Source organism: Nicotiana sylvestris, chromosome 4, assembly GCF_000393655.2.
Source record: "Nicotiana sylvestris chromosome 4, ASM39365v2, whole genome shotgun sequence".
Lineage (NCBI taxonomy): Eukaryota > Viridiplantae > Streptophyta > Magnoliopsida > Solanales > Solanaceae > Nicotiana > Nicotiana sylvestris.
In genome coordinates, this window is record NC_091060.1 from 25570962 (window position 1) to 25594552 (window position 23591).

Consider the following 23591-nt stretch of genomic DNA (forward strand, 5'->3'; position numbering starts at 1 on the left):
GGATAATGTGTGACCACATGGAAGTAAATTTAATGCGATACATAATAAATGTTGCTGCTTTTAATGTGATGAGGGCGAGTAATAAGTAACAATAAATGACACTAAATGTAAATAAGAAAGAATATTCACCCAATAATAGAAGAGGTGAATGATTCCTTCTTTGACAATGATGAATGACAAAAATATGAGAGAATATTATACACTTTCTCGGATCTGGTGGAAATGACAATGGATTTAATGTAAGAATCGAATCTCTCTCAGAAAGTTGTTCTTTGTATTTCTCTAGAGAGCAAACTTTTCAAAAATGTTCTTATCAAATAAAATATTACATGCATTTTGTCTTATCTCTCCTACTATTTATATGGGATATTCCCAAAGAACCCTAAAAAGTACAACAGAAGGAATATCCAATGGAATATTCCCTTTGAAAGTTTCAAAGTTATGCTAGTCGTTATTTCTGTCCCTGCTACTCGACCTCGGCCTTAATGAGTCACTCGACAGCTCATTCTCGTTAACCACTTATCGACCTAGGTCAAACTGCCCATGACGAGTTACAATTCTCACGCTTGGTCACCTCTTCGTGTCGAATTTCCTCGATCGGATTTTGACCCATACAAATTTAAACTGCAATCAGTTCACATTAAAACTCTGTATGGAGTTTCCTTGCTAACTAATTAATAGGTGATAATTTATTTTTTTCGTAATTTGAAATAAGTTGAGTTTGACAAGGCTTTAAATAGGTAAGAAAAAGATACTCATATAAAAAAAAATTAGATCATCCAATCTAAGAGCAATATGATCAAATCATACGTAGGTCCTACCACAAACCTGAATACGACCACACGAATGAATCTAATTAAAGTACTTCCTTAATTAAATATAGTAACTTTCTAGTTCTAGCATAATAATGAGAGGAGTGTTCGAGAAACGTTAATCTTGTCAATCATTATCTCTTATTCAACGGATAACGTTAGTACTGCGTCAGCATTCAACAGCTCTTATATAACCTCGTACGCTGTAAGAATCCCATAAACGAGAAAATAGTGTAGTGAAGTTTAATTTGTGAAAAAGTAAAGTAATAAAGTGATGGAGATAAGAGTAGGGACAAAGTTACTATTACTTGCATTATGCTTATTGATATCCGCCGTGATTGGTGGTTACTGCCACCGTCTGACGGCGGATATGCGGTGGCAAGTTTTGAACCGAAGGCAGCAGCAAAATGAGAAAGTGGATTCAGTTGACAGTACTCGACGTAATTTGCTCTCCAATGGACTCGGCTTGACTCCTCCTATGGGGTAAATCCTATTGATCTCTTCCAATAATATCGCTACTAAAAATTCCATTACTAAATTCAATTTGATTATTCAGAATGTTCTTTCTTATGTTTTACTGTTTGATTTTCATCTTTTTCCATGTATGATCTTGTAGCATTACTGTTCTTAGTTTAAATATGTATACTCATAGATTTGAACTTTATCGGTTCTGAAATTAAATATTTGTACATATTTAATAGATTTCTTAACACAAATATAGAGTCTCAGCCAAAGCTACTGGATTTCGCCTCTGTGTATACTCAGAGACAGATTCAAAAGTTAAATTTTTAGTTCACCATTGAATGAATAACACTTTTGAAATTATGGATCAAAGTTTAATTTTTTTGAAATTTTAATTTTTTTTTCACGTGTCTATGCTCTGTGTCTAAAATATTTGGTTTTGTTGAACTCGTTATTTATATATACTACGTTTGCAGCCAGAGGTGGAGCTAGCATACGCCTTACAGGCCGAACCCAGTAGCTTTGGTCCAAACTATGTATTTGTCTTATAAAAATTCATCGAATATGTACAAATTATTAATGTAGATTCCGAACTCATAAGCTTCAAATCGTGGCTCCGGCTCTATTTATCCGCCTCTTGCACAAAGTAGTAGTTGGCATGGTAGAGCTCTGCATATATTTGCAGAAAATCCTTGACTCCGTCTCTGTGTTTGTTATGTGTTCCTCCAATTGATTTGTACACATTATGTGTATATATATGTGCGTGTGTGTGTGTTTGAGTTTATGCTATGTTTGTACATATTGCCACAAAAAAGTAGTGGTTGCATGATCCTCTACACCATTTTCTGTAAAATCATGGATCTTGACTTTTTCTTGCAATCAGTTAAGCACAGTCAAATAATCTCTTTAGGCTTTAGCAATTTTAACTAACAAAAACAAAAAATTAATTTTAGGTGGAGTAGTTGGAATCATTTTGGCTGCAACATTGATGAGAAAGTCATAAGAGAAACTGGTAAGTTTTAAGTACTGCACTAAGTGGTTTATCTGTTTTTGTCTGCATTACCTAATTTAGTCCCTGATGTTATAATCAAACAAATTCATATTCATCTATAATGTTGCACTTGTTTTTGGTTGACAGCTGATGCCTTGGTTTCAACTGGTCTTGATAAGCTGGGATATAAATATGTCAATATCGGTATGTCTCTGACTAAACGTTGATCTAGAATTTAGAGGCAGTGTTTGAATCTCTTAACATATACTAGTATATAAATTTTTCAAGATTTTATGTTAAATCTTTTAAATATGTATATAAGACAGTACGTACACGAGCACCCACAGGTTATATGCTAGATCCATCTTTGTATTTGATTCTGCTGTCTACAGCTACCTTCCCTTAGTTATCGACATTGATAAAAGCCTAAAAACTTGTGTATGAACCCCTTTCCTTATAGATGACTGCTGGGCGGAATCTCAACGTGATGATCAGGTATTCTTTGTTTCAACTGAAAACTGTGTTTAGTACTGCAATTCAGCTTATTTTATGTACTATCTTCCTTACTAATTTTCTTTGCTTATAAAATCTAAAATTCCAGGGAAATTTTGCACCTAAAAAGTCCACATTTCCTTCTGGAATGAAAGCTCTAGCTGACTATGTTCACAGTAAAGGTCTTAAGCTAGGAATCTACTCAGACGCAGGGTAACTTGAAGTTGCACATGAAATTCATCTTAAAAAGATATACTTGATCTCGATATTCACCATTTAAGGAGATTTTATTATATTCTGCAGGTATTTTACTTGCAGCAAGAAAATGCCTGGTTCACTTGGTCATGAGGAACAAGATGCAAAAACTTTTGCAGCATGGGTAAGTACAACGTTCCTGATTAATCTTGACAATTAACCATAAAACAATTCGAACATAGTTGTGAATAACAACATCTTCATTCAGGGTATTGATTATTTGAAGTATGATAATTGCAACCATGATGGAACAAAGCCAACTGTGCGGTAAATATTTGGTTTTCTGTTCAACTCGCGAAATCATGTGTGACAGATTCCACTAGTCGTCTACCGTGTGTTCTTTTCTTAACCGGGGATCCTGTCTTGTGTAGATATCCTGTAATGACAAGAGCTCTAATGAGTGCTGGACGACCTATCTTCTTTAGTCTTTGTGAATGGTGACAACTTCTTCCTAAATGAGCCCATGGTTTCCTGCTCTCATTTTGACATTATTGTAGTGAACTTATGTGCCTATTTATTTCAAATAGGGGCGACTTGCATCCGGCATTGTGGGGTGGCAAAGTAGGTAATAGCTGGAGAAACACAAACGATATCACTGATACATGGGAAAGGTAATGGTTAAAAATAGGTCTTTGAATCGGCAGATTTCATGACTTGATCTAGTATTCATCTTTATTTCTTTGACAGCATGATTTCTAGAGCAGACCAGAATGAAGTTTATGCAGAACTTGCAAGGCCTGGTGGCTGGAATGGTTAGTTTTTGGATACTTTTTAGTTTTTTCTTAAATCTCTATAGTTTAGCTGTTAGAGAGAGCATACTGTTAATTACTTAATTATATTATGTCTCAACACGCCCTCTCTCGGGTGGGTCGATTCTTTTTCATTGACCAAACATGTGGAAATATTCTTTCTGCGTTTGAGTGGCCATGAGACTTAAACCTATGACTTTTTGCATACTCCGATACCATGTTAATGTGTGATCATTACATTTTAAAAGTTTAGCTGTTCAAGCGAACACATTTTTAATTACTTAATTATATTATGTTCCGCACTTGCAATTGTTTCCAATCAGATCCCGACATGCTTGAGGTGGGAAATGGAGGTATGACAAAGGATGAATACATTGTCCACTTTAGTCTCTGGGTGATTTCAAAGGTAAAAGAACAGGCAAATTTATATTTCACTTTTTATTAGGACTATTTGTGCTTCTCAGGACAGAATGTATGAACCATTTTGTACATCCTTGCTAATTCCAGGCTCCCCTTATCATCGGTTGTGATGTGAGAAACTTATCAAATGATACCAAAGAAATACTTGACAACAAGGAGGTCATTGCTGTAAACCAAGGTACTAAACTGCATAATATGTTAACTGCAACTAGTCATTTGTTATAATTCACACACGATAACAAAGATAGGAGCTAGATCCGTTCCGTTGTTTTCAAAGGTATTAGCAACTCAATCATTTGCTTTAAACAGATGAATTAGGCGTCCAGGGCAAAAAGGTCAGAATGGAAGGCGATATTGAGGTAAATAATCTATATATAATTTAACTTTTTTCCATGGCGATTTCGCATATTGCAGACACTAATCTTTTCACATTCTATTACGACCAGGTCTGGGCAGGGCCTTTATCAGGCTATAGAGTAGCTTTAGTGCTTCTCAACCGTGGTCCTCAGAAATATGAAATAACAGCACACTGGGATGACATTGGAATCCCTCCTAACAGCGTCGTAGAGGCAAGAGATCTTTGGGAGGTATGTCTTTGTTACATTTCCTAATCTGTCTTTGCTATAAATTGATACTTTCTTGTTGATCTTGTTTATTTGATCAACTATGTGACCAAATACTCTGTATGCCTAGATTAGACTCACCAATGTAAAAAGGGTAAATATGACATGGATACAAGTACTTCATAGACCATAGTGATCCTTTAGAATGCTCTGGAAAAACATTAAATAACTTGAACATACTTGTGAATTTTACATACCTCTACATAATACTTAGCCGGATCCATAGAATAATCTATTTTCTCAGCCAGATCAATAAAGTAGTCTATCATCAGGGGCGGAGCTACCCTTATGTTAGGAGAGTCAATTGACACCCCTTCGTCAGAAATTATATTGACAAGGTCCTTATATATATATATATATATATATATATATATATATATATATATATATACATATATATATGGACCTTGTCACTGCACTGATTATTGATATTGCTTTTCCAGGCATATTTTCTGATTCTTAGCTCGCTGGTACTTTCTTTCTGGTTTTGTTGTTATTACTATTATATTGTCGCATTTCATCTTCTTGTGCCGAGGGTCTATCGGAAACAACCTCTCTACCCCAGGGTAGGGGTAAGGTCTGTGTACACACTACCCTCCCCAAGCCCCACTTGTGAGATTATACTGCGCGGTTGTTGTTGTTGTTGTTGTTGAACCCCTTAGCTTATTTGTGTGTGTATTTATTTATATTTCACTCCCCTTAGTGAAGATCCTTACTCCGCCAATGTCTATCGTTCACCATTTTCGGAAGTTAAGGGGGAAAAAATGTTTACAATTATTCACTCGCTGATTGCTAGCCCTTTTACGCATTATGGATTTAATGTGGCATATTCTTGCTGCAAATAACATGGGCACAATTTAACCCTCGGGGGTTGGCCTGGTGGCAATTGACTTGAGCCTTGAGGTTTGCTCCCTTTCAAGGTCTCAAGTTCGAAACCCACTGGGTGCAAACAATTTCTGAGGGCCATCGGACTTGGGTAAAACCTGAATTAACCGTGGTGCACTTGCGGGAAACTCCTTGCCGAGGGCCTGTGCACCCCCGGAAATAGTCGGGGCTCGAAGAGAATCGGACACCCGGTGCAAATCAAAAAAAATAACATGGGCACAATTTTGATATGCAGCACAAGACATTGAATACAAGATTTGAAGGGAATTTGACAGCTACAGTGAACTCTCATGCATGCAAGATGTATGTATTAAAGCCTATTGCTTGAGGACTCAGAGAATGGTTGGCACCAGACTTCTCAGTCTCTTCGTCTCAATTTGTTATGTTTTATTACAAAATTAAACTAGTCATTCGTCGAACATATACAAAGGATTAAACATCACTAATATGAAGGGATGCAAAATCCTGTCATAATGTATGAGTTACCTTTCTCATTTTGGTTGTCAACTTCAGTACCACATCCTATTAATGGATATATTTGACCAGAATCTTTTCTTGAGTTTGACCTGTATTTCAGTAGATGATTCTGCCTGCAATGCATTTTGCGTAAAATATATTTTCAAGCAGGAAGACATAAGCCTAATGTTAGTATATGTCAAAGCAAAGCACTAGTAACCTGTATTTCTTTTATATGAAGCCAGTTACCTTCATTTCTTTTAGGTATATGAATTGTTCGAGTGATTTAGGCCTTTTTTTTCCTTGAATAAAATTATTGTATGAAACCAAATTTGCATTCTGTATGACCTCCCTAACCATAAGGCAGTGGAAACGTAGAATTGACAGTGTACCATGGTGCAGTTTATTTTTGTTATATATATCAAATTCCGCCATGGTGCAGTTTAGTGGTTAGTAAAGCTATATGATAAGATAGGTACAAGAATGTCAAGATACCACAAGGTTTAGATACCGTTACATATATCAATCAACTCTGCCTCAATCTCAAAAAAGTTGAGTGGGCTATTGTTTAGACACCCTTGCATAATATACTAATTATCACAACTGATACATGATTTCACTCAAGAAACCTACAATTACAAAGAATAATATGTAGTCGGGTTAGATGAGAGCAAGTACGATGGATCCTTCTCCAACAAGCAGGTTCATTAGCAGCAACATTAAATCAGCAGCAGTGTAGAACAGGTTTTTCAATGATCAGTGAAAATGTAAGGAATTAGTAGAGTCAGTGTTCAATCCTGGCAGGAATGTAATACACAGGACTCTAGCACGGCAAGATACAAAAGCATGCAGTGCAGGTAGCTTCGGATCTACAATGGTAGCTCAAGTTCAGCACCATCATCATTACTTTACCAAAATATTGGATCGCTATTCCTTGAGATAACAGTAAACTCATGAAACTTCTTGAAGTGCAAGACTCAGCTCCTGAGCAGATTTGGCAATGGATCCTCCTCTTCTAGATGAAAAAAGGTACAGAAATAGAGATATGTAAGCGATGTAACCTTTCCACGGACCACACAAGGTTGGTTAAGATGCTTTGACATACCTAGAAAGAGCAGGCAGATGATTCTTGACTTTTTCAAGCTCAATAAAGCAGAGATTGCAGCGCTCCATCCTTTGTTGTCAATAAGCAATAAAACAGTTCAAATTAGATCTAGAAAGAACATGATAAGTATAACAAAACATGTAATAATACCTTTTCTCCGCCTCAATATCAACACCAACTGATGTTGGAGTAGACAACGAAGTATAAATCAGTGGACCAAATACTCTAACAAGTTTGAGCAGCATGTTTAATGAAATATCTTGATGCCTAAAGGAAGTCCACCAAGAAGTAAACATGTCAATCATGGAAGCTTTCGAACAATGTTAGCCGAAGAAAACGAAAATAAAGCTCAATTAGTTCTACCTATCCAACTTGCTCTGAAGCAGCCCCGTGAGAAGTGGTAATAGGCATGTGCAAATCTCTAATGTGATAATGTCAATTTTCTCAGTCAAGAAGCTCACCAAATCAGCAAGCACCTGTATAAGCGTCAGTAAATGGTAACCCTATGGTGTTAAAAAGGTAAGTATTAAGAAAAAAGTAGGGCACAAAAGCAATAGACTTACAGCATTATCTGCCATCTTCTCCAGTGCACTTACTGCCCCTTTAATATCATGTCTTTGCCAGTACTGGTACACAACCTACAAAAGGTCAAAATCTATATCTGATTAAGCAGACTCTTGAAGACCAATATAACATGGTAGAGATCAACTGAATGAACCCCCCCCGACAAGTGAGGCTTGCTCAGTTGGTAAAAGCACCTCCACCTACGACCGTTAGGTCTTGGGTTCGAGTCACCATGGAGGGGAAGTGTGGAAACACTATAGATCCTCCTAATTTGGGAGGGGTTTAAAAAAAAAATGAACCCCCCCCCCCCATCTGCACGTCTTACCGAGGGCGATTAGCAAGAGAACCTGCAAATGAGTAGGCTAAACATTGCATGCAGGTCATCATCTCATGATAATGCAAATCGCTTATAAGGGACTTGAACACATAAATTAGTTACAAGGGACTGAAAAAGCTTTATAATAGCCAGACACAAATTTCAGCATCAAATAACCACTAGTGAGTTTTCCAAATTGCTACCTGTAATTTAGCCAAACGAGATTGCAGCGAGCCAACAAATTGGTTGTGCTGTTCCATCAACACCGCAATGGTATCCTCATCGGCAGCAACAACCACCTCACTTACAGCTGAAAGGGGGTCTTCTCTCTTTTCATGTATGATTATTGAATTACGATGAGTTAAATTCTGTGTCAGGAAAGACAGAAATTTACTATTTTCACATAAATGACTTTAATCCTATGACATTCATGGAAGAAACAACTAAATCATGAACATTACGTGGAAAACTTTTTCAGGTATTAACAGTTGTATGTTCCAGCGATCACGTGTCCTAACGTATTGTCTATGTAGCCATAGAAATGCTTGTCTATCTATGAGATCTCCACAACTACTACACTACTAAATGAAATTGCAGTTGCCGTCCAATATTCTTCTCTAATAATAAGGAACTTTGTCAGCAGTAGAGCTACCAACCAAAATGATAGAGATCAAACAAAATTTGGGAAAAGGAAGTTCCAATGATGAATTTAGTTTTCCTTTTCCCTCAATAGTGGCATGCTAACTGCCCCACTGCGAGCACCGCCCTTGTGATTCCTGTTTGAATTAACATGTCTTGGGTTCTACCTTTTTCTTTCGGTTGGATAAATCAGGAATCGGGTTTCTGATGATTGTTGTTAGGTTGGTGATTTTGCACCCTTGCTGATTTTGTTATTTTAACACTGAGAGCCTTCAAGTTTTATGTTGGGCCAAGCATTATCTTCCCAAGCCTGGCAGAGTTTTGACTCAGCTCGGCTTAAGTTCACTCCTAACTATCAACTGAAACACCAGTCTCCATGTTCCTGTACTATCCTTTTCCATGATTGTGAAGGACCTAATATAACAAAAAATAATTCCACAAGGTGTACGTGGAAGCAAATCACTGAAATGCTCCCACATCCTTTGTATAATCATCATTAAATTAAGCAACAAATGGTTAATATTAATAGAAGAGCAAAATCTCAAGATGAAAAAACATTTGGAATAATAAAAATTCAGAACATCTCAGATTTGACTCATACCATATTGGTTGGAACCACATCCGGATCAGGTACCGCCCGGGCAATGCAGGAAGCAAGACCCTCATAATTAGGAACTCTGTCTCTCTTTTCCAAATTTGCAACAGTAGACTGTGTCCTTCCTAATTTTCCAAATTCAACACAGTGAGACGACCTTAACTGAGAAGTGCACTAATGGCAATAAAGAATGGTCTACCTCTTAGTTGACCTTGCATGGAATAAGGATTCCTATTTAGAATATTTCCACGGGCTTCATCTGCAACAAATGGTAAGTTTAACCAGTATAGTTAGTTCAAATTATTCCAAAGAAAAGGAAAAAGAAAAATACATTTGTTGGCAAACACAAAACTGAACACATCTTTTAAGAAATTGTACTGAGTAGAAGAAAGTAAAAAATTATGGGGAAAAACTACAGAAATGAATAAAGCAAAGGATTAAACAAAAAAGCCTTTTCCCTTCCATAGAAATTATGGTGATGGTCAGTTGAAATAGTCAGAAAATAAGAAACACAAACAAGGAACCTTGTTTGCTCAAAGAAGATTACTGAAATGTTGGCAAGGGAAACACAATTAATTAAGTATTTTATCAAAATATAACTAATTAAAATATGAATAAAATCAAGATAAGAAAAATGTGACATGAAAGGCAAGACGCACACGCTTACATATATGAAGTAGATACGGATACATACACACATATTAAAGATATTTAATTTCCTCTGTGTCCATTATGACATCCCTTTGGTTCCACAAGTAAAAGAATTTTACTGGTATACATTCACTTAACCGCTGAGAACCAAACAGGAGGACAAACACTGGGCTTTCTACACCCAAACATTCCTCATAAAGCATCCAGCTTTCTTTTTTCTTTTTCTTTTTCTTTTCCTTTTTTTCTGTTGATAAAAATAGCATCCAGTTAGTAGTATATCTACGCAACTTACCACTAAAGAATGGTGCTAAATTTCTAGATCTAATAGAGGGCGCGTACAAAAGTTATACTGAATGGGAAACCATACCTAACAACATTTCAAAAAAAATCACAGCACACAAAAACATAGCAGACGAAAAAGGTCAAGAAAACGCACAATCTTCAATTTGGTGTCTGGAAAGCGATTCCGATGCTGTATCCATTTCATGTTTTGTGGAAACTAAATTCTTGTCATCATTCACGTTTCTGTCAGTAGCAGCATTTCCAAATATTGAGCATTTAACAAAAGGGAAAATGTTCCTATCTGCAGGACTGCTACTTTCAATAGCCTTAGGTACTTCAACTTCAGACTGTGCTGCAGCAGTCGGCCTCCCAAGGTTTTCGTTGGGGGTAGGAGACTTCCAATCAGATACTTTTGGCTGCAATCTTTGTGGCATTTCCCTTCCTGCAACTCCTCCTTTCCTGCGTTCGGATGCCAGCTCCATTCTTTCATTATTTCTTGGGACAAGAACAGGTATTATCTCTGATTTATTGACAATAGAAGCATTTTCTGTTGACTGGCCTTTTGACGAATTCCTCTTTACACCAGTCGTATTAGGAACTGTTCTTGAGCTGATTGGAGGTGCTCTTGGACCAGTACTGAGATTGATTTTTTGTGAAGTGTCAGGAGTATCCGTGATAGCTTCATTCAAAAGATAAGTGAGAGTCAAATATATTGTGGCAGCCAAACTTAGATAAAAGAAGATAATCAAAGGCTAGTAGCTCGAAAATAAGTCACAAACGGGGAATTAAAGATGCAGAGTAAAAACTTAAGATAAGGTGTCAAGCTAATACTGTTAGGCAAACATATTAAAAAGGAAGAGTAGCATACTAGTAAGAGTAGTAGAATCCTTCTGAAGATCCTTGTTGTGTGACAAAGAAAGTCTTCCAAAATACTTGGATTCTTTCACAGGATCAGAGTTTTGTGAACTTAATAGTCTCCCGAAACTTGCATCTGTGGCATCCTCAGCCGGAGTGGATAAATTCGCTCTCAAATTGGATTTCACTACTGAGTGACCATTTAATCGTGTAGTACTATCCACTGTATATGGTTCAAGACACTGCAAAAGACAAACATGACAAAGTTAGACATTACTTCAATTTCTCAGAAGAAGCAAAACATCAAAAACAATTCCAATGGAAAAAGGTAACACTTACTGAAATATCGACAACCCACACTCCAACACAACTTTGATTGTAAGAACATCCAAGAAGTTTTCCTTCATGAATACTAAGATCAGACAATGTAGACCAGCCAACATCTACTGTATCATGATACCTAATTGGTTCCCACGAGAAAACCTACAAAAAAAGACTACTTTCTTTAGGGGGACTAAATGCCACATTGTATTAACGAGCTGTTTCTCAAAGAACAGCAAATGCATGCCTACCTTCAAATTCTCATGTAAACCACAAAGAAGGGTTCTTCCATCGGTATTAAAGGCCATGCAACGCACTCCTGTTGTCTAGATTTGAGATAAAAACAGTAATGTTTATTATAATGAAAATTCAAGCAGTCGCCAAGACACATGAGAAACATTTAGCAGTTATACTGTAATGACAAAAGGAGATCAAAGAGAAGACCCAAACAAAGATGACTACAACAAACCTCAGGTCCAGCAGAACCTATGAGTTCAAAAGTTTCAAGGTCCCAGAATTTAACTGTTTTGTCAGCAGAACCTGGTAAGCCAAAAACCAAGAACAAATTACAAGGCATCCGACAACTTTGATGATAAGAGATGATGCAGCACAACTCTCAAGGTGACCTTTTTTAATTAATTTGAGCCCTTTCTCCAATCCTCACACACACCTACCCCTACCCCGTCCTGAATTTGGTTAGGTTAACAGCACTAATAGCCTGCAACTGAAGATGCACGCTTCAATTAAGTGAACACCTTAAAATTTCTCAAAACTTAATACAGTATTTTCATGTCTCGGTTCCCCCTCCCTCTTTCTCAACTGCCAATTTAATCACGAAAAAAGAACCAACTGGTAAAACTTAATCTCCAATAATTCGACACAAAAATATAGACATCACTTTTAAAATGGGGTTCCTGGTATATTTTCAGCAGAAATGCCTCAGGAGAACCTCAAAGCTAAATTGAAACTAATCACTACTGGGGAAAAGAGCGCTATTGTTCAGATTTCCTTTTATTTTGGTTGAAGAAGGAAAACTCAACAACGAGGAAAGAAGAGAGTATTGTTTCATGGGGCAAGCAACGTTTATATGAAAAATATATTGCTGGGTATCAACTCCCCTACATATATGCACCAAAATGAGACAAAGCATTTCTATATACTTCTTACGTAAATACTTACATAAGAAAACAGATTTCTTATATATAAGTAGACAAATCAGTTCTATAGATAGTACCCCAAGGTGGAAACCAACAGATCTGATTGGAGAGGAAAGGACTAAACTGGAGATATTGGATACTGGAAGAACAAAAAAATAAGAAACAAGAATGAAACTAATCACAGTGGATAAACTTATTTAGAGCATGAAGAATCAGTACGCAGAACTTATCAAATCTGGTCATAAGTCCAGATAAATGAGTATACTCTTCTCAATTTGTCATTTCCTTTTCAAAATGTCTGGTTATTTTTTCCTCAGAATATCACCACAGGAAAAGTTTAGGTTGCCACTAGAATCAAATTCTACATAGATCATGGCATACATCAGCGAACTCATTTCAGGAATATAACAAAAGTTGCAGGAGGATGTACAAGACAACAAGAAGTATAACCTTCACTTAAACTCCAGGTTTCTGGGAAAAGAACAATGTAGCACAATGTCAAAGCTTTGTCTAACCTGTTGCCAGTAAAAATTCATGAGGATGAAAGTCTATTGACCGAATTTGTCCTTCATGACATTTGAAATCATGTAAAAGCTTTCCTGCAGTTAAATCCCATATCTGCCACAACACCAAATCTATTATCAGGATAATCATACTTAAGGAGCTTAAAAGCTGTTACACCTACTTGATATCAAGCAAACCAATAATGTCCTAGAAAGAGAGCCACGCGGAACAAGGAGACCACTTGAAAGAATAGATTTTAAACACAAAAAGTGCAACAAAAATTCGACAAGGCTCCTGGGGATTTTTGCGAAAACTGAATCGCGCGCTTAAAAAATAACAAAAATTACTTCATATAAATGAACTTAGTAGTTGCAACATCAAATTTGCACTTAACATTACTAATTTTAACGTCCAATATACAATAATAACAGTATGAATCTGAATTCAAATTCAATATGTCAAGATGTAATCTCAGACAAGCCACTTCAATCAAAATATGATCTCTTTTGTTCTTCAATTGATCTGACAAAAATATAAGTTTGCATAATTTAATTTCATATTTAATTGCCTAAGTAAACTGTATTAATTGTTACTCTGATTGCATGTTTTTTGTTTTCTAACAATCAGCCTATAAATCAAGAATTGAAACAATACAAAACAAATAAGAGAACAGATAAGAGAACAAAATAAGAACTTTGATAACAAGAGACTAGAAGAAAGATGCAGGTAGGAAGCCCATATACGAAGTAGCAAAGAAAAGGAACCGCACACCAAAAGAAGAAGAAAGGATCTTCATGAAGAAAGAAGAAGGGAATAAAGAGCAAATCAAGAGAAGCGGAGAAATAAGATTAGTGGCAAAGAGTCGACCCAAACTGGAAAAGAAGAAGATGATGGCAACGATTAGAAGAATGAGTGTCGAACTATCATTTTATAATCCTTTAAAGACAGATTCAAAGAAATTCCTTCTCACTTAGAATGCTATGCACTTCATCGCTGCAACCACACACTTCTTGCAAGTTGCATCACTTCACCCATAAGAACTGATAACCCCTCGCTTTGCATCACTGTCACTTTAAGTCGTGAAGCGCCACTTTTTAGTAACAGTGGTTTTCATCATGGTCATAAAAATGTGTTAAGTACATCCATCATTCAATCATCCCATGACCATGTTTAAGCTAGCAATGGACTAACCTATAACGAAGTAAATCCAAAACAAGTAGCTTCTGTAAGATGCAGCAAGTTTGAAGTCATCAACATAAGTGAATGTTTCATAAGTTGGTGAATGGCAATAATCATATGTCCTTTTTTTCTTTTTTACCTTTTTGAGTTTTGTGGTTTAGACATCATCCAAAACAGTACTAAGAACATATGAAATGGCTCCACCCAACCATAAGAAGGCACATCAATGTGTAAGTTCGCAAATATATTACTGAACAAGGAAAAACATGAAAGGGAGAAGTCTGACCTTTACGGTACTGTCTTCTCCACCAGATACAACCCAGCGGCCATCTGGCGTGAACCTGATGGTGTTGACACCTCTACTGTGCCCTTTGTATGTGTGAGTGCACCCTTTGCGTCTAATATCCCATATCTTTAGATTTGTGTCCAGAGACCCAGATGCAAAGAACTCACCAAAGGGATGGAAGTCCAATGATATACAATTGGATCTATGTCCAGTGAGAGTCCGAAGAACTGAGATAGACAGAGAGTGAATTTATAAATTTCACAGTAAACAACAAACAAAATGAAAAGAAAAAAGATTATAACAAGCATACTCTTGGCCTCCTCTAAATCCCAAAGCTTGATAGTACCACTTGCTGCTCCTGCAGCTACCAGAACTTCTGAAGAATCAAAGCTAACTGAATCAATTCCGCTTGAATGACCTGACAAACTCTACACAAGAATACAGATACAGGACCATGTGTAAAAACAAAGGATATTGCCGCTAAAAGTTTTGCATCTTAACAAACAAAGAAAGTTATAACGTAAAGGTTAAGCCCCAAACAACAGCCTCAATCAAGGAAAACATTTTCCAGAAAGAAATTTTCTCCTGCTCTCCAATACTCACTCAAAAAGTCATTTTCCCTCTTTTAGTTGCCAGAAAAAGATTTAAACATAACAGATTTTGCTGCTTCAGAGTGTAAATTATATTTTATGATTAAGTATTCACCACTTGTACTCATATAGCTTCCTTTTTAGTTAAAGATAAAACACATTTTGATCTCAATGCAATTATATACATAACAAAGGAATTGAAAGTACAGCTAAAAGAGAGAAAAAAATACTCCAGTAGGTACTAACCAATATGGCATCAGGCTTGCCAATGGACCAGAGGTTAACCTTGTGATCTTCTCCCCCGGTTACAAGAACCCTGGATGATTTCCTCCCTATCTTTAAGCTATTCACGCTTAAAGAATGTGCTACAAATTCCTCTAATTACAAAGCATTGTCAAGGTCTGCAAATTATAGCTTCAGTTCTCAAATGTACCATTCATTCCCCTCCACCCCCCTGTTTCCACAATAACAACAACTAAGCCTCAGTACCAAACAAGCCAGGGTCGACTATACTAATCCTTTTTTTTTTTTGAGAATAAAGGTTGACTATACGAATCCTCACTGAACACGTTACTCCATTTAAACTCATCCCATGCCAAGATTATGCAAAGAGTTTAAGATTTATGCATTGCTATGTACTTTTTTTTTTCACACCATAAGGTCATTAAAAGGTAATAGTAGCTAATTTCATTTAATAAGCACTAATTAGTAACATGTAATAAAGGGTAAGTAATGCTTTAACACATTAAATTGCACTCATGATGAAAAAAACTCTACACTATATATAACTTAAAATCTTATACTAATACTCCCCCTTTACTATACAATAAACAAAAATCATTAAGAGCCTAATCAAACCTATTGGTCTACCTACCACCCATATCAATCTTCTATATTCGTCTACATTTTTCAATAATTATGAAGAAATTGTGTCCCTATATGCTCAATTGCAAGCCAAATAGCAAAATTAAGCAAATAAATTGAAATTTTAAAATAAAAACAAGGATACGTAGCTTATAAGCACGTTTAGTGGTTGTCATTGAGAAATTCAAAACAAGGCATCAACTTGTCGATTCACAGAGCATACCGCATTCAATAAACCCCTTGATTTTTGTCCTTTCTGATAGAATTTAGAGTCAGTGGATTCGAAGTAAAATGCATTAAATATATTTTATATATTATAGGAGAAATGAGTAGGTTCGGTAGAAAGCTTACAATGTATAAAGGCTGAGAATTTGGGGATTATTTTATGGAGGATAAATTGAAAACTAAAATGGCATAGAAATGTTAACAATGGCGAAATGCAGAAGGAGAAAAAGAAAATTTGAGAAGGTGAAAAGAAGAAGGAGAAATGGCGCTTTCGAGATGACAAAATTAGTAAATCAATTTTTAATTTCAAAATGATTCAGAAAAAATGGAAGTGCAGCCTATCTCAGCCGTTAATCACTGGACGAGACCTCATCCAACGGCTGAGATCTGAACTATTTTTGTAAAATGACTTTTTAAAATTTTGAACAAAGTAGGGGTTTTATGTAATCATTTTTTTTATTTTACTTTATAGAAAGGAAAAGGTGAAGTTTAATTATTTAAGGCTTCTACTTTCTTTCTTTCTCATATTTAGAAAGGGAGTTGTGTGTAGTAATGATTAAAGTGTAATTATCTTATATTTAACTCGTATGGTTATTTTGTTCCAAATTAAAATTTGTGGTTTATCAACACTTTATAATTTGAAGTTAGAGAGGGAAGACAAAGGAATAAAGAAAGAGTAAAAGCAATTTGGAGGGAAGACAACTCAAAAGAAAAATCTTGAGAATATTTTCAAAAAATAGCTATTTAAGAGCATTCTATAAGGGGCCGTTTGATTTAGAATATTATAATTCTGCAATTGTAATCTCATATCCAATATGAAATAGTCAATACTGAAACTTTGCTATAAAATTTATCCTAATATTAGCTAAAATCTATGTATACGGTCAAGATCAAGGAGCCCGATTTCGAAATCTTAAATTGGGCTATAAGTCCGAGTCCGGGCGACTCGAAGTGGGGGTCAGACCCAGCTGAAGTAGACACACCTCGAGGGAGCAAATCGAAGGCCTGACACGACCTACATCGAGGGCAATACAATTTCGAGGACACTCAAGAAAGAGCGGGAATTTCTCAAGGACACGTGGATCAAGGCATGAATTAAAAGATAAGATTTGTACGAGTTGGTACAGGTCCGTACATTCTTTGCCACAATTAGGAATGTACTGTATTGGGGTTTTCTCCCCCTATATAAGGGGGATCCCAATCATTTTTAAAGATATCTCATTCACTGCAATAGAATATTCTATTCTGCTTTTCTCGTTTACCGTGCTCAACAATTGTTCTTCAGCTTTATCATTTTTACTTTATTGTTCATACTTTATTGGTTCTTAGCTCACCTCGAGGCCCCCGAGATTATGGAGCTCGAGGTCTCCGCTGCTCCAGCAACACTCAATTTTTCTTACTTAAACCTAATATTGCTCGTATATTTACTAGTATTGGAATAAATCACATATCTTTAAAACCACAAATTATCTTTAATTGTTAATCACATTTTTCGAAGTAAACAGTTTGGCGCCCACCGTGGGGCTAAAGATAATAGTGATTATTTTAGTGCTAGTTTTCTGATAACACACGCTATTCTTCACACTTCTTCTTGTCAAAGATTATTTGATTTCAGGCTAAAACATGTCTAGCACACAAAATGCACCTATTCACGACGACGAAGGTCTTGGAGAAAACAGCGGTATATGGGTCGGTGCACCACTCATAAACCCTGAGGAAGTGCCAAATATGGAGCCTGTTGATATCAGCTTGCATAACGCTCTAAACGCGGATTCGGGTGCAGACCCCGTAGGGAATGCGCACAGGGAAGCCCGCCCCGATGGCCAAAGAACACGAGGAATGGAAGAAGGAGGAGTTAGCCTCTAGGTGATATTCAAAATGCTGCAAGCCCAGCAAGTCGCCATCGCTCAACTTCAGAGTCAGAATAGAACTCCAAACACAACCGAACTAGTGAACACTCGGCGTGCTAAACGAGCGCTTGAAAGGCCCGTTGAAAGTGGCTTAGGGACTGACCCCACGATTATGAGAATGCTCGAAGAGCTCGCCAAAAGGATCGAGATCAGAGAAAAGAAGATTGAAGAAAATTACAAAAAGGTAGAGACATACAACTCAAGGGTCGACCAGATACAGGGAGCACCTCCGATTTTGAAAGGACTGGACTCGAAGAAGTTCGTGCAAAAACTATTCCCACAATGTGCGGCTCCGAAGCCCATCCCGAAGAAGTTTCGGATGTCAGATATCCCAAAATACAACGGAACCACTTATCCCAATGAACACATCACCACATATACTTGTGGCATAAAAGGAAATGATTTGGAAGACGATGAGATTGAGTCTGTTTTGCTAAAAACGTTTGGGGAAACTCTGTCTAAAGGTGCCATGATTTTGTACCATAACTTACCCCCGAACTCTATCGATTCGTTTGCCATGTTGGCAGACTCATTTGTAAAGGCACATGTCGGTGTCATAAAAGTTGCAATAAGGAAGTCCGGTGTATTCAAAATAAAGCAAAGGGAGAACGAGATGCTGAGGGAGTTTGTATCCCGTTTTTGGAGTTACCACCGGTCTTCGATGACTGGGCCGTACAAGCCTTTACTCAGGGGCTAAATGAACAAAGTTCGATAGCTTCGAAGTAGCTGAAGCAAAATTTGATCGAGTATTGATAACTAGGGATTCTAGTCTATTTTTTGCTCCCTTTTGCTTGAGTTTTGATTAAAAGTGTGTACAAGTATTCCCATAAGCTAACTCATTGTGTTTGTTTGCAATGTTTGGTCAAAAAGAAACAAAAAAGTCAAAACCAGCTCAAAAAAGGAGTGAAACCTGCACAAGTCAAAAGCTGAGTCAACTAAGAGCTACAACGGAAAATCAACCGCGGACGCGGTGGCCTTACCGCTGAGGCGGTCCTTTTATCGCGGTCCGCGGTGGCAAGGTTGAGAGATTTGTCATTTTTGGGATTTCAAGTCACCGCTGACCGCGGTGATTTTATGCGGCAGCGGTGCCTCTACCGCGATAGCGTTCGTTTTATCGCGGTCAGCGAAGGAGAGGTTCAAAGAGTCTACAGTTGAGCTGAATGTTGAAGACCGCGGTTCGCACTTGATTTTATGCATCCGCGGTAGACTCACCGCTGCAGCGGTCCATTTTCTGCTGTCAGCGGTAGCTCCGCCAGGGGCATTTTTGTTCGGAAAATTTAGCTGTGTATAAATACTTCTTTTTCAGATTTTTAGGTCATCTTATCTCAGCTGAGCACGTGAACCAGCCGATTTTCCCTTTTTGAGTAATTTTAGAGCTTGTTTAACAATTAATCTTAGACTTTTATCTTGTAATTAATTTTATGGGTTATTCTTCATCTCAATCTTTGATTTTTTCAGTTATTATGAGTAGCTAGACCGATTAGCTAGGGTTGTGGCTCAACCCTAGTGTGGGTATTTAATAGATCTTCCATTTTAGGGCTTGGATGTATATGGATGATTGATATTTGGCCTGATTGTGCTTTTTATGTTGAATTAGTGGTTGCAAACACTAATTTGTGCCTTTTTGACTTAGGCTCTTCTTGAGAAAGAGAGCTTAAGTCTAGGAAAATCAGGTCAACAAGGAACTGAGGTGTATTCAAGAGATTGATAGCCCCAATTAAAGGGTTAAACTTAGATATAGTAATACCCGACTTGAGCCAATTTTTCTTGCACAAATTGAACACCCAATTGGGCTCGAGAAAGCCAATTAGGGCAAAGTCACTCAAACTACCGAGAGGTATAGAGTGAGTAGCTTCGTGCATTGGCTATATCATGATCCCAACTATAACATTATTGCCCTAAGTTCTAGATCCCGTTAGATACTCACCTATGAGTAAGTTACTTCCCTAGTGTCTCTTTACCAATTTAGAAAACTCTACAAAAATATCTACTTAGTTTAATTTCGTGCATCATTAGTATAGAATTAGAAGTAGCAAACAAACAAAAGAATGATTGGAAGTGCAATCAAGAGCACTACACACTGCTAGATTAGATAGGAATCCAACTCCAAATATATCTTAGCTCCCTGTGGATTCGATCCCGACCTTCTCGGGTAAAAGCTGCATCGACCACTCTTGCCACTATACAGTGGTGTAGGGTTGGATCCGATCACTTTTTGGCACCGTTGCCGGGGAGCTAAACGGTTTTGGCTATCTATCTGACTAGTTTTGTGTTTTGTTTTTCTTTCCTTCTGTGTTACTAGCTTGTGTGAATCATCAATCCAGGTACAAAATGGCGAACAACGATAATATTGGAAATGTTATTCTAGGGGAGGAGGTAGATGATAATATTGATGATGAGGTACCTATAGTGCCTCAAGCTCAAAGGAGAGGCCGACAGACCAATGATAATGTTCCAGACCCTCCCCCGCCTCCTCCAAGAGTCGCTCCTCGGGTGCTTCCAAACGAAGGATATGCAAGTGCAATTGTCCCACCCCGGATCCGGGCGGGCAATTTTCAAATTACAAATGTAATGCTGACTTTATTGGAGTAGCGATGGTACTTCACAGGTGCTCCCCATCAGAATTCATATAAACATCTCAAGGGCTTTGTGGAAACCTGCTGGGGAAGCAAACAAACTAATGTGTCAGATGATGTATTGAGATTGAGATTATTCTCTTTCTCACTTAAAGGGAAAGCTTTGGACTGGCTCGAGAGACTCCCCAACCATTCTATCACTACTTGGGATGAGTTGGCCGATAAGTTCATAGCCAAGTTTTTCTCACCGGGACATATGGAGGTATTTAGGGATGAAATCTTAGCATTCAAACAGGAACTAGGGGTGTTCATGGTTCAGTTTGGATCGATTTTTCCCTAAAAAGAAACCAAACCAAGTAAATCGGTTTTTCAAATATTAGAACCAAACCAAACCAATTAAGTTGGTTTTTTCTCGATTCGGTTTATGTCGGTTTTTTGGTTTTTTCGGTTATTTGTCAGATTTTTCTTAAATATAAGACATACACTACTAAACACACATTTCGGCGACCACATTTTCAACGTAACACTATCAAATCAATTGCCCTTTGAGAAATCTATTATTTACCAAGATATATTGATGATAATTGAATTAAATAGTGATGAATAATTTAAGGACTCAATTAAAAATATATTATTTTTAACATGAAATAGATTCTTACACTTAACAAAAGAAAACTACCAACTAAACTAGAATGTAAAGGTAAAGAACTGTACTAAAAGTGCAAACAATTAATATTTATTATAAAAAATTTAAAACTTTGTATAAAAGTATACATATATATAGGTGTAATAATAAATTTAAAATAGCTACTCCTATATTCGGTTTGGTTCATTTTTTTTAATTAAAACCAAAATCAAACCAAATTTGATTTGTTTTTAAATTTCAAAACCAAACCAAAAAGTATCGATTTTTTTGGTCGGTTTGGTTTGGTTTTTGGTTTGGTTCGGGTTTTCGAATTTTTATGAACACCCCTAACAGGAACCAAATGAGCCCCTTCATGAAATCTGGGATCGATATAGAACTATGGTCAAGGAATGCCCCAACAATGATATAACTGAAGCAATGATTCAACAGACATTTTATCGGGGTATAAACATGACCAATCAATGTGTGGTGAACCAGTTAGTAGGGGGTAATTTCATGAAGTTGCCTTATGTTGAGGCCTGTGATATTCTTGATGAGATGGCTGATACTTCTTCAGCTTGGCAAAGTCGAGCTAATGTGCTACAGGGTGACCCCACTGTCATTCATTTGCACAAAGAGCTCCATGACCATGGCCAGGCAATAGCAGAGTTGACCACAACAATGAACCAGTTGGCTAAAGCTCAATTGCAACAAGTTCAAGAGCCGAGACAAGTAAATACTATGGAAGGTGTCAACATGTTGGTCAACAAGAGGAGACAAAGAGGTCAACAAGGTCAAGGTAGTCCGGATCAATATGAGCAAGGTAGTGGTGGTTTCAATCAAGATGATGGGTATGATGAGCAAAGTGAAGAAGTCAAGTACGTGAAAAATTACCAAGGATAAAGGGGAAATGCTCCTAACCAACAATAACAGTGGAGATCCCAAGGCAATTGGGGGAATCAAAACCAACAAGGAAATAGCAACTGGGGGAATAACAATCAGAATTAGGGCAATTAGAACAACCAGGGCAACTGGAGTGGCAACAACAACAATTAGGGAGGAAACAACAACCAAGGGGGTTGGAATAATGACAATCAAGGAAATCGGGGGAAAGGCCTTCAAAGACCTTTGATGTATCAACAACTAAACAACCCGCCTCCATTTCCGCCCCAAGGTCCTAGCTCGTCAAATAATGAGATGGGAAGGATCGAGATGATGTTTGAACAAATGATGAAAAAGAATGCCGACTCTGATGCTCAGTTAGCATCCCATACTTGGAGGTTCAACTTGGACAGATTTCACAATCTTTGAATACTCGCCCTAAGGGGGCTCTACCTAGTGATACAGTAGTAAACCCAAAGGGAGGGAACACAATATTGGGCATGCAATGGCGGTGATTACTAGAAGTCATCGAGGTGGTGAAGTGAACACTTCCAAGTAAAAGGAAATTGTGAGTGATGAGGTTGAAGTACAAGATGATGATGTTCCTATAGTTGATGAGCAAGTGAGTGAAGAGAATTTGAATGCCGAAGTGAGGATTGATATTCATGATAATGAGGTGGAGACTCAAAATGATGTGAACCCGTCTAGGGAACACGTAATAGACATACCAGAAATGGTAGTGCCCAAGGCTAAGAATCCCTTGCCAAGGCCTCCTCCACCTTACCCTCAAAGGCTTGCGAAGCAAAAGAATGAGAACCAATTTAGGAAATTTATTGACATGATGAAGAGCTTATCAATCAATGTTCCTTTGGTGGAAGATCTTGAGCAAATGCCGGGTTACACCAAGTTCATGAAAGACTTGGTGACTAAAAAGAGATCCATGGATTGTGAGACCATCAAAATGACTCACCAAGTAAGTGCAATTGTGCACTCGATGGCTCCAAAGCTTAAAGATCCCGGCACTTTCACCATCCCATGTACCATTGGGAGTGCGGATTTTGCTAAGGCATTGTGCGATTTGGGAGCAAGTATCAATTTGATGCCTTACTCCATATTCAAAACTTTGGGTATTGGTCAACCGAGGGCTACTTCAATGAGGTTGCAAATGGCGGATAGATCAATGAAGAGGCCACTTGGTATTATCGGTGATGTTCTTGTTTGTGTGGACAAGTTTATTCTACCTGCTGACTTTGTGATTTTGGACTGCAAGGTTGATTATGAGGTTCCGATAATATTGGGAAGACCTTGGTTGATGTGGAA

The 23591-nt window shown here is 37.4% G+C and overlaps 2 protein-coding genes across 4 annotated transcripts; one reads left to right on the top strand and one right to left on the bottom strand.

Moving 5' to 3' along the window:
* The first annotated feature begins 908 nt into the window (after nucleotides 1-908).
* LOC104232642 (alpha-galactosidase 1) lies at nucleotides 909-6248 on the top strand. The gene is made up of 15 exons (XM_070171844.1): nucleotides 909-1295; nucleotides 2228-2286; nucleotides 2413-2469; nucleotides 2726-2760; nucleotides 2867-2970; nucleotides 3061-3136; nucleotides 3221-3279; nucleotides 3384-3449; nucleotides 3540-3623; nucleotides 3700-3764; nucleotides 4085-4167; nucleotides 4269-4359; nucleotides 4491-4540; nucleotides 4628-4768; nucleotides 5925-6248. The coding sequence occupies exons 1-15, from the start codon at nucleotides 1087-1089 to the stop codon at nucleotides 6015-6017; spliced, it is 1272 nt and encodes a 423-aa protein (XP_070027945.1). The 5' UTR covers nucleotides 909-1086; the 3' UTR covers nucleotides 6018-6248.
* A 339-nt stretch (nucleotides 6249-6587) lies between these two features.
* Nucleotides 6588-16661, bottom strand: LOC104240544 (katanin p80 WD40 repeat-containing subunit B1 homolog KTN80.4-like). 3 transcript variants are annotated; one of them, XM_009795404.2, is made up of 19 exons: nucleotides 16405-16661; nucleotides 16199-16309; nucleotides 15436-15566; nucleotides 14910-15027; nucleotides 14600-14826; nucleotides 13146-13248; nucleotides 11943-12013; nucleotides 11725-11799; nucleotides 11492-11635; nucleotides 11166-11394; nucleotides 10452-10976; nucleotides 9564-9623; nucleotides 9371-9489; nucleotides 8334-8459; nucleotides 7814-7888; nucleotides 7614-7726; nucleotides 7401-7517; nucleotides 7251-7319; nucleotides 6588-7160 (listed from the first exon to the last, which is right to left on the bottom strand). In XM_009795404.2, exons 2-19 carry the CDS (start codon nucleotides 16227-16229, stop codon nucleotides 7097-7099), a joined length of 2397 nt encoding a protein of 798 aa, XP_009793706.1. In that variant the 5' UTR covers nucleotides 16230-16309; nucleotides 16405-16661; the 3' UTR covers nucleotides 6588-7096. The 3 variants fall into 3 exon arrangements, with proteins under 3 accessions (XP_009793706.1, XP_009793704.1, XP_009793705.1); XM_009795402.2 differs by having other exon boundaries at nucleotides 8334-8498; nucleotides 16405-16660; XM_009795403.2 differs by having other exon boundaries at nucleotides 7049-7157; nucleotides 8334-8498; nucleotides 16405-16660.
* Between the last annotated feature and the right edge of the window lie 6930 nt (nucleotides 16662-23591).

Excerpts from the sequence above, each read along its gene's own strand:
- LOC104232642 (XM_070171844.1), top strand. The coding sequence starts at position 1,087 with ATGGAGATAAGAGTAGGGACAAAGTTACTATTACTTGCATTATGCTTA. Across the intron at positions 2,287-2,412 it reads GAAAGTCATAAGAGAAACTG|CTGATGCCTTGGTTTCAACT; the intron begins GTAAGTTTTAAG and ends TTTGGTTGACAG. Across the intron at positions 3,137-3,220 it reads CAAAAACTTTTGCAGCATGG|GGTATTGATTATTTGAAGTA; the intron begins GTAAGTACAACG and ends ATCTTCATTCAG.
- LOC104240544 (XM_009795402.2), bottom strand. The coding sequence starts at position 16,229 with ATGACAACCACTAAACGTGCTTATAAGCTAC. Across the intron at positions 9,490-9,563 it reads CATGCAAGGTCAACTAAGAG|GAAGGACACAGTCTACTGTT; the intron begins GTAGACCATTCT and ends TTGGAAAATTAG. Across the intron at positions 8,499-9,370 it reads ATGTGGTTCCAACCAATATG|AATTTAACTCATCGTAATTC; the intron begins GTATGAGTCAAA and ends TTCCTGACACAG.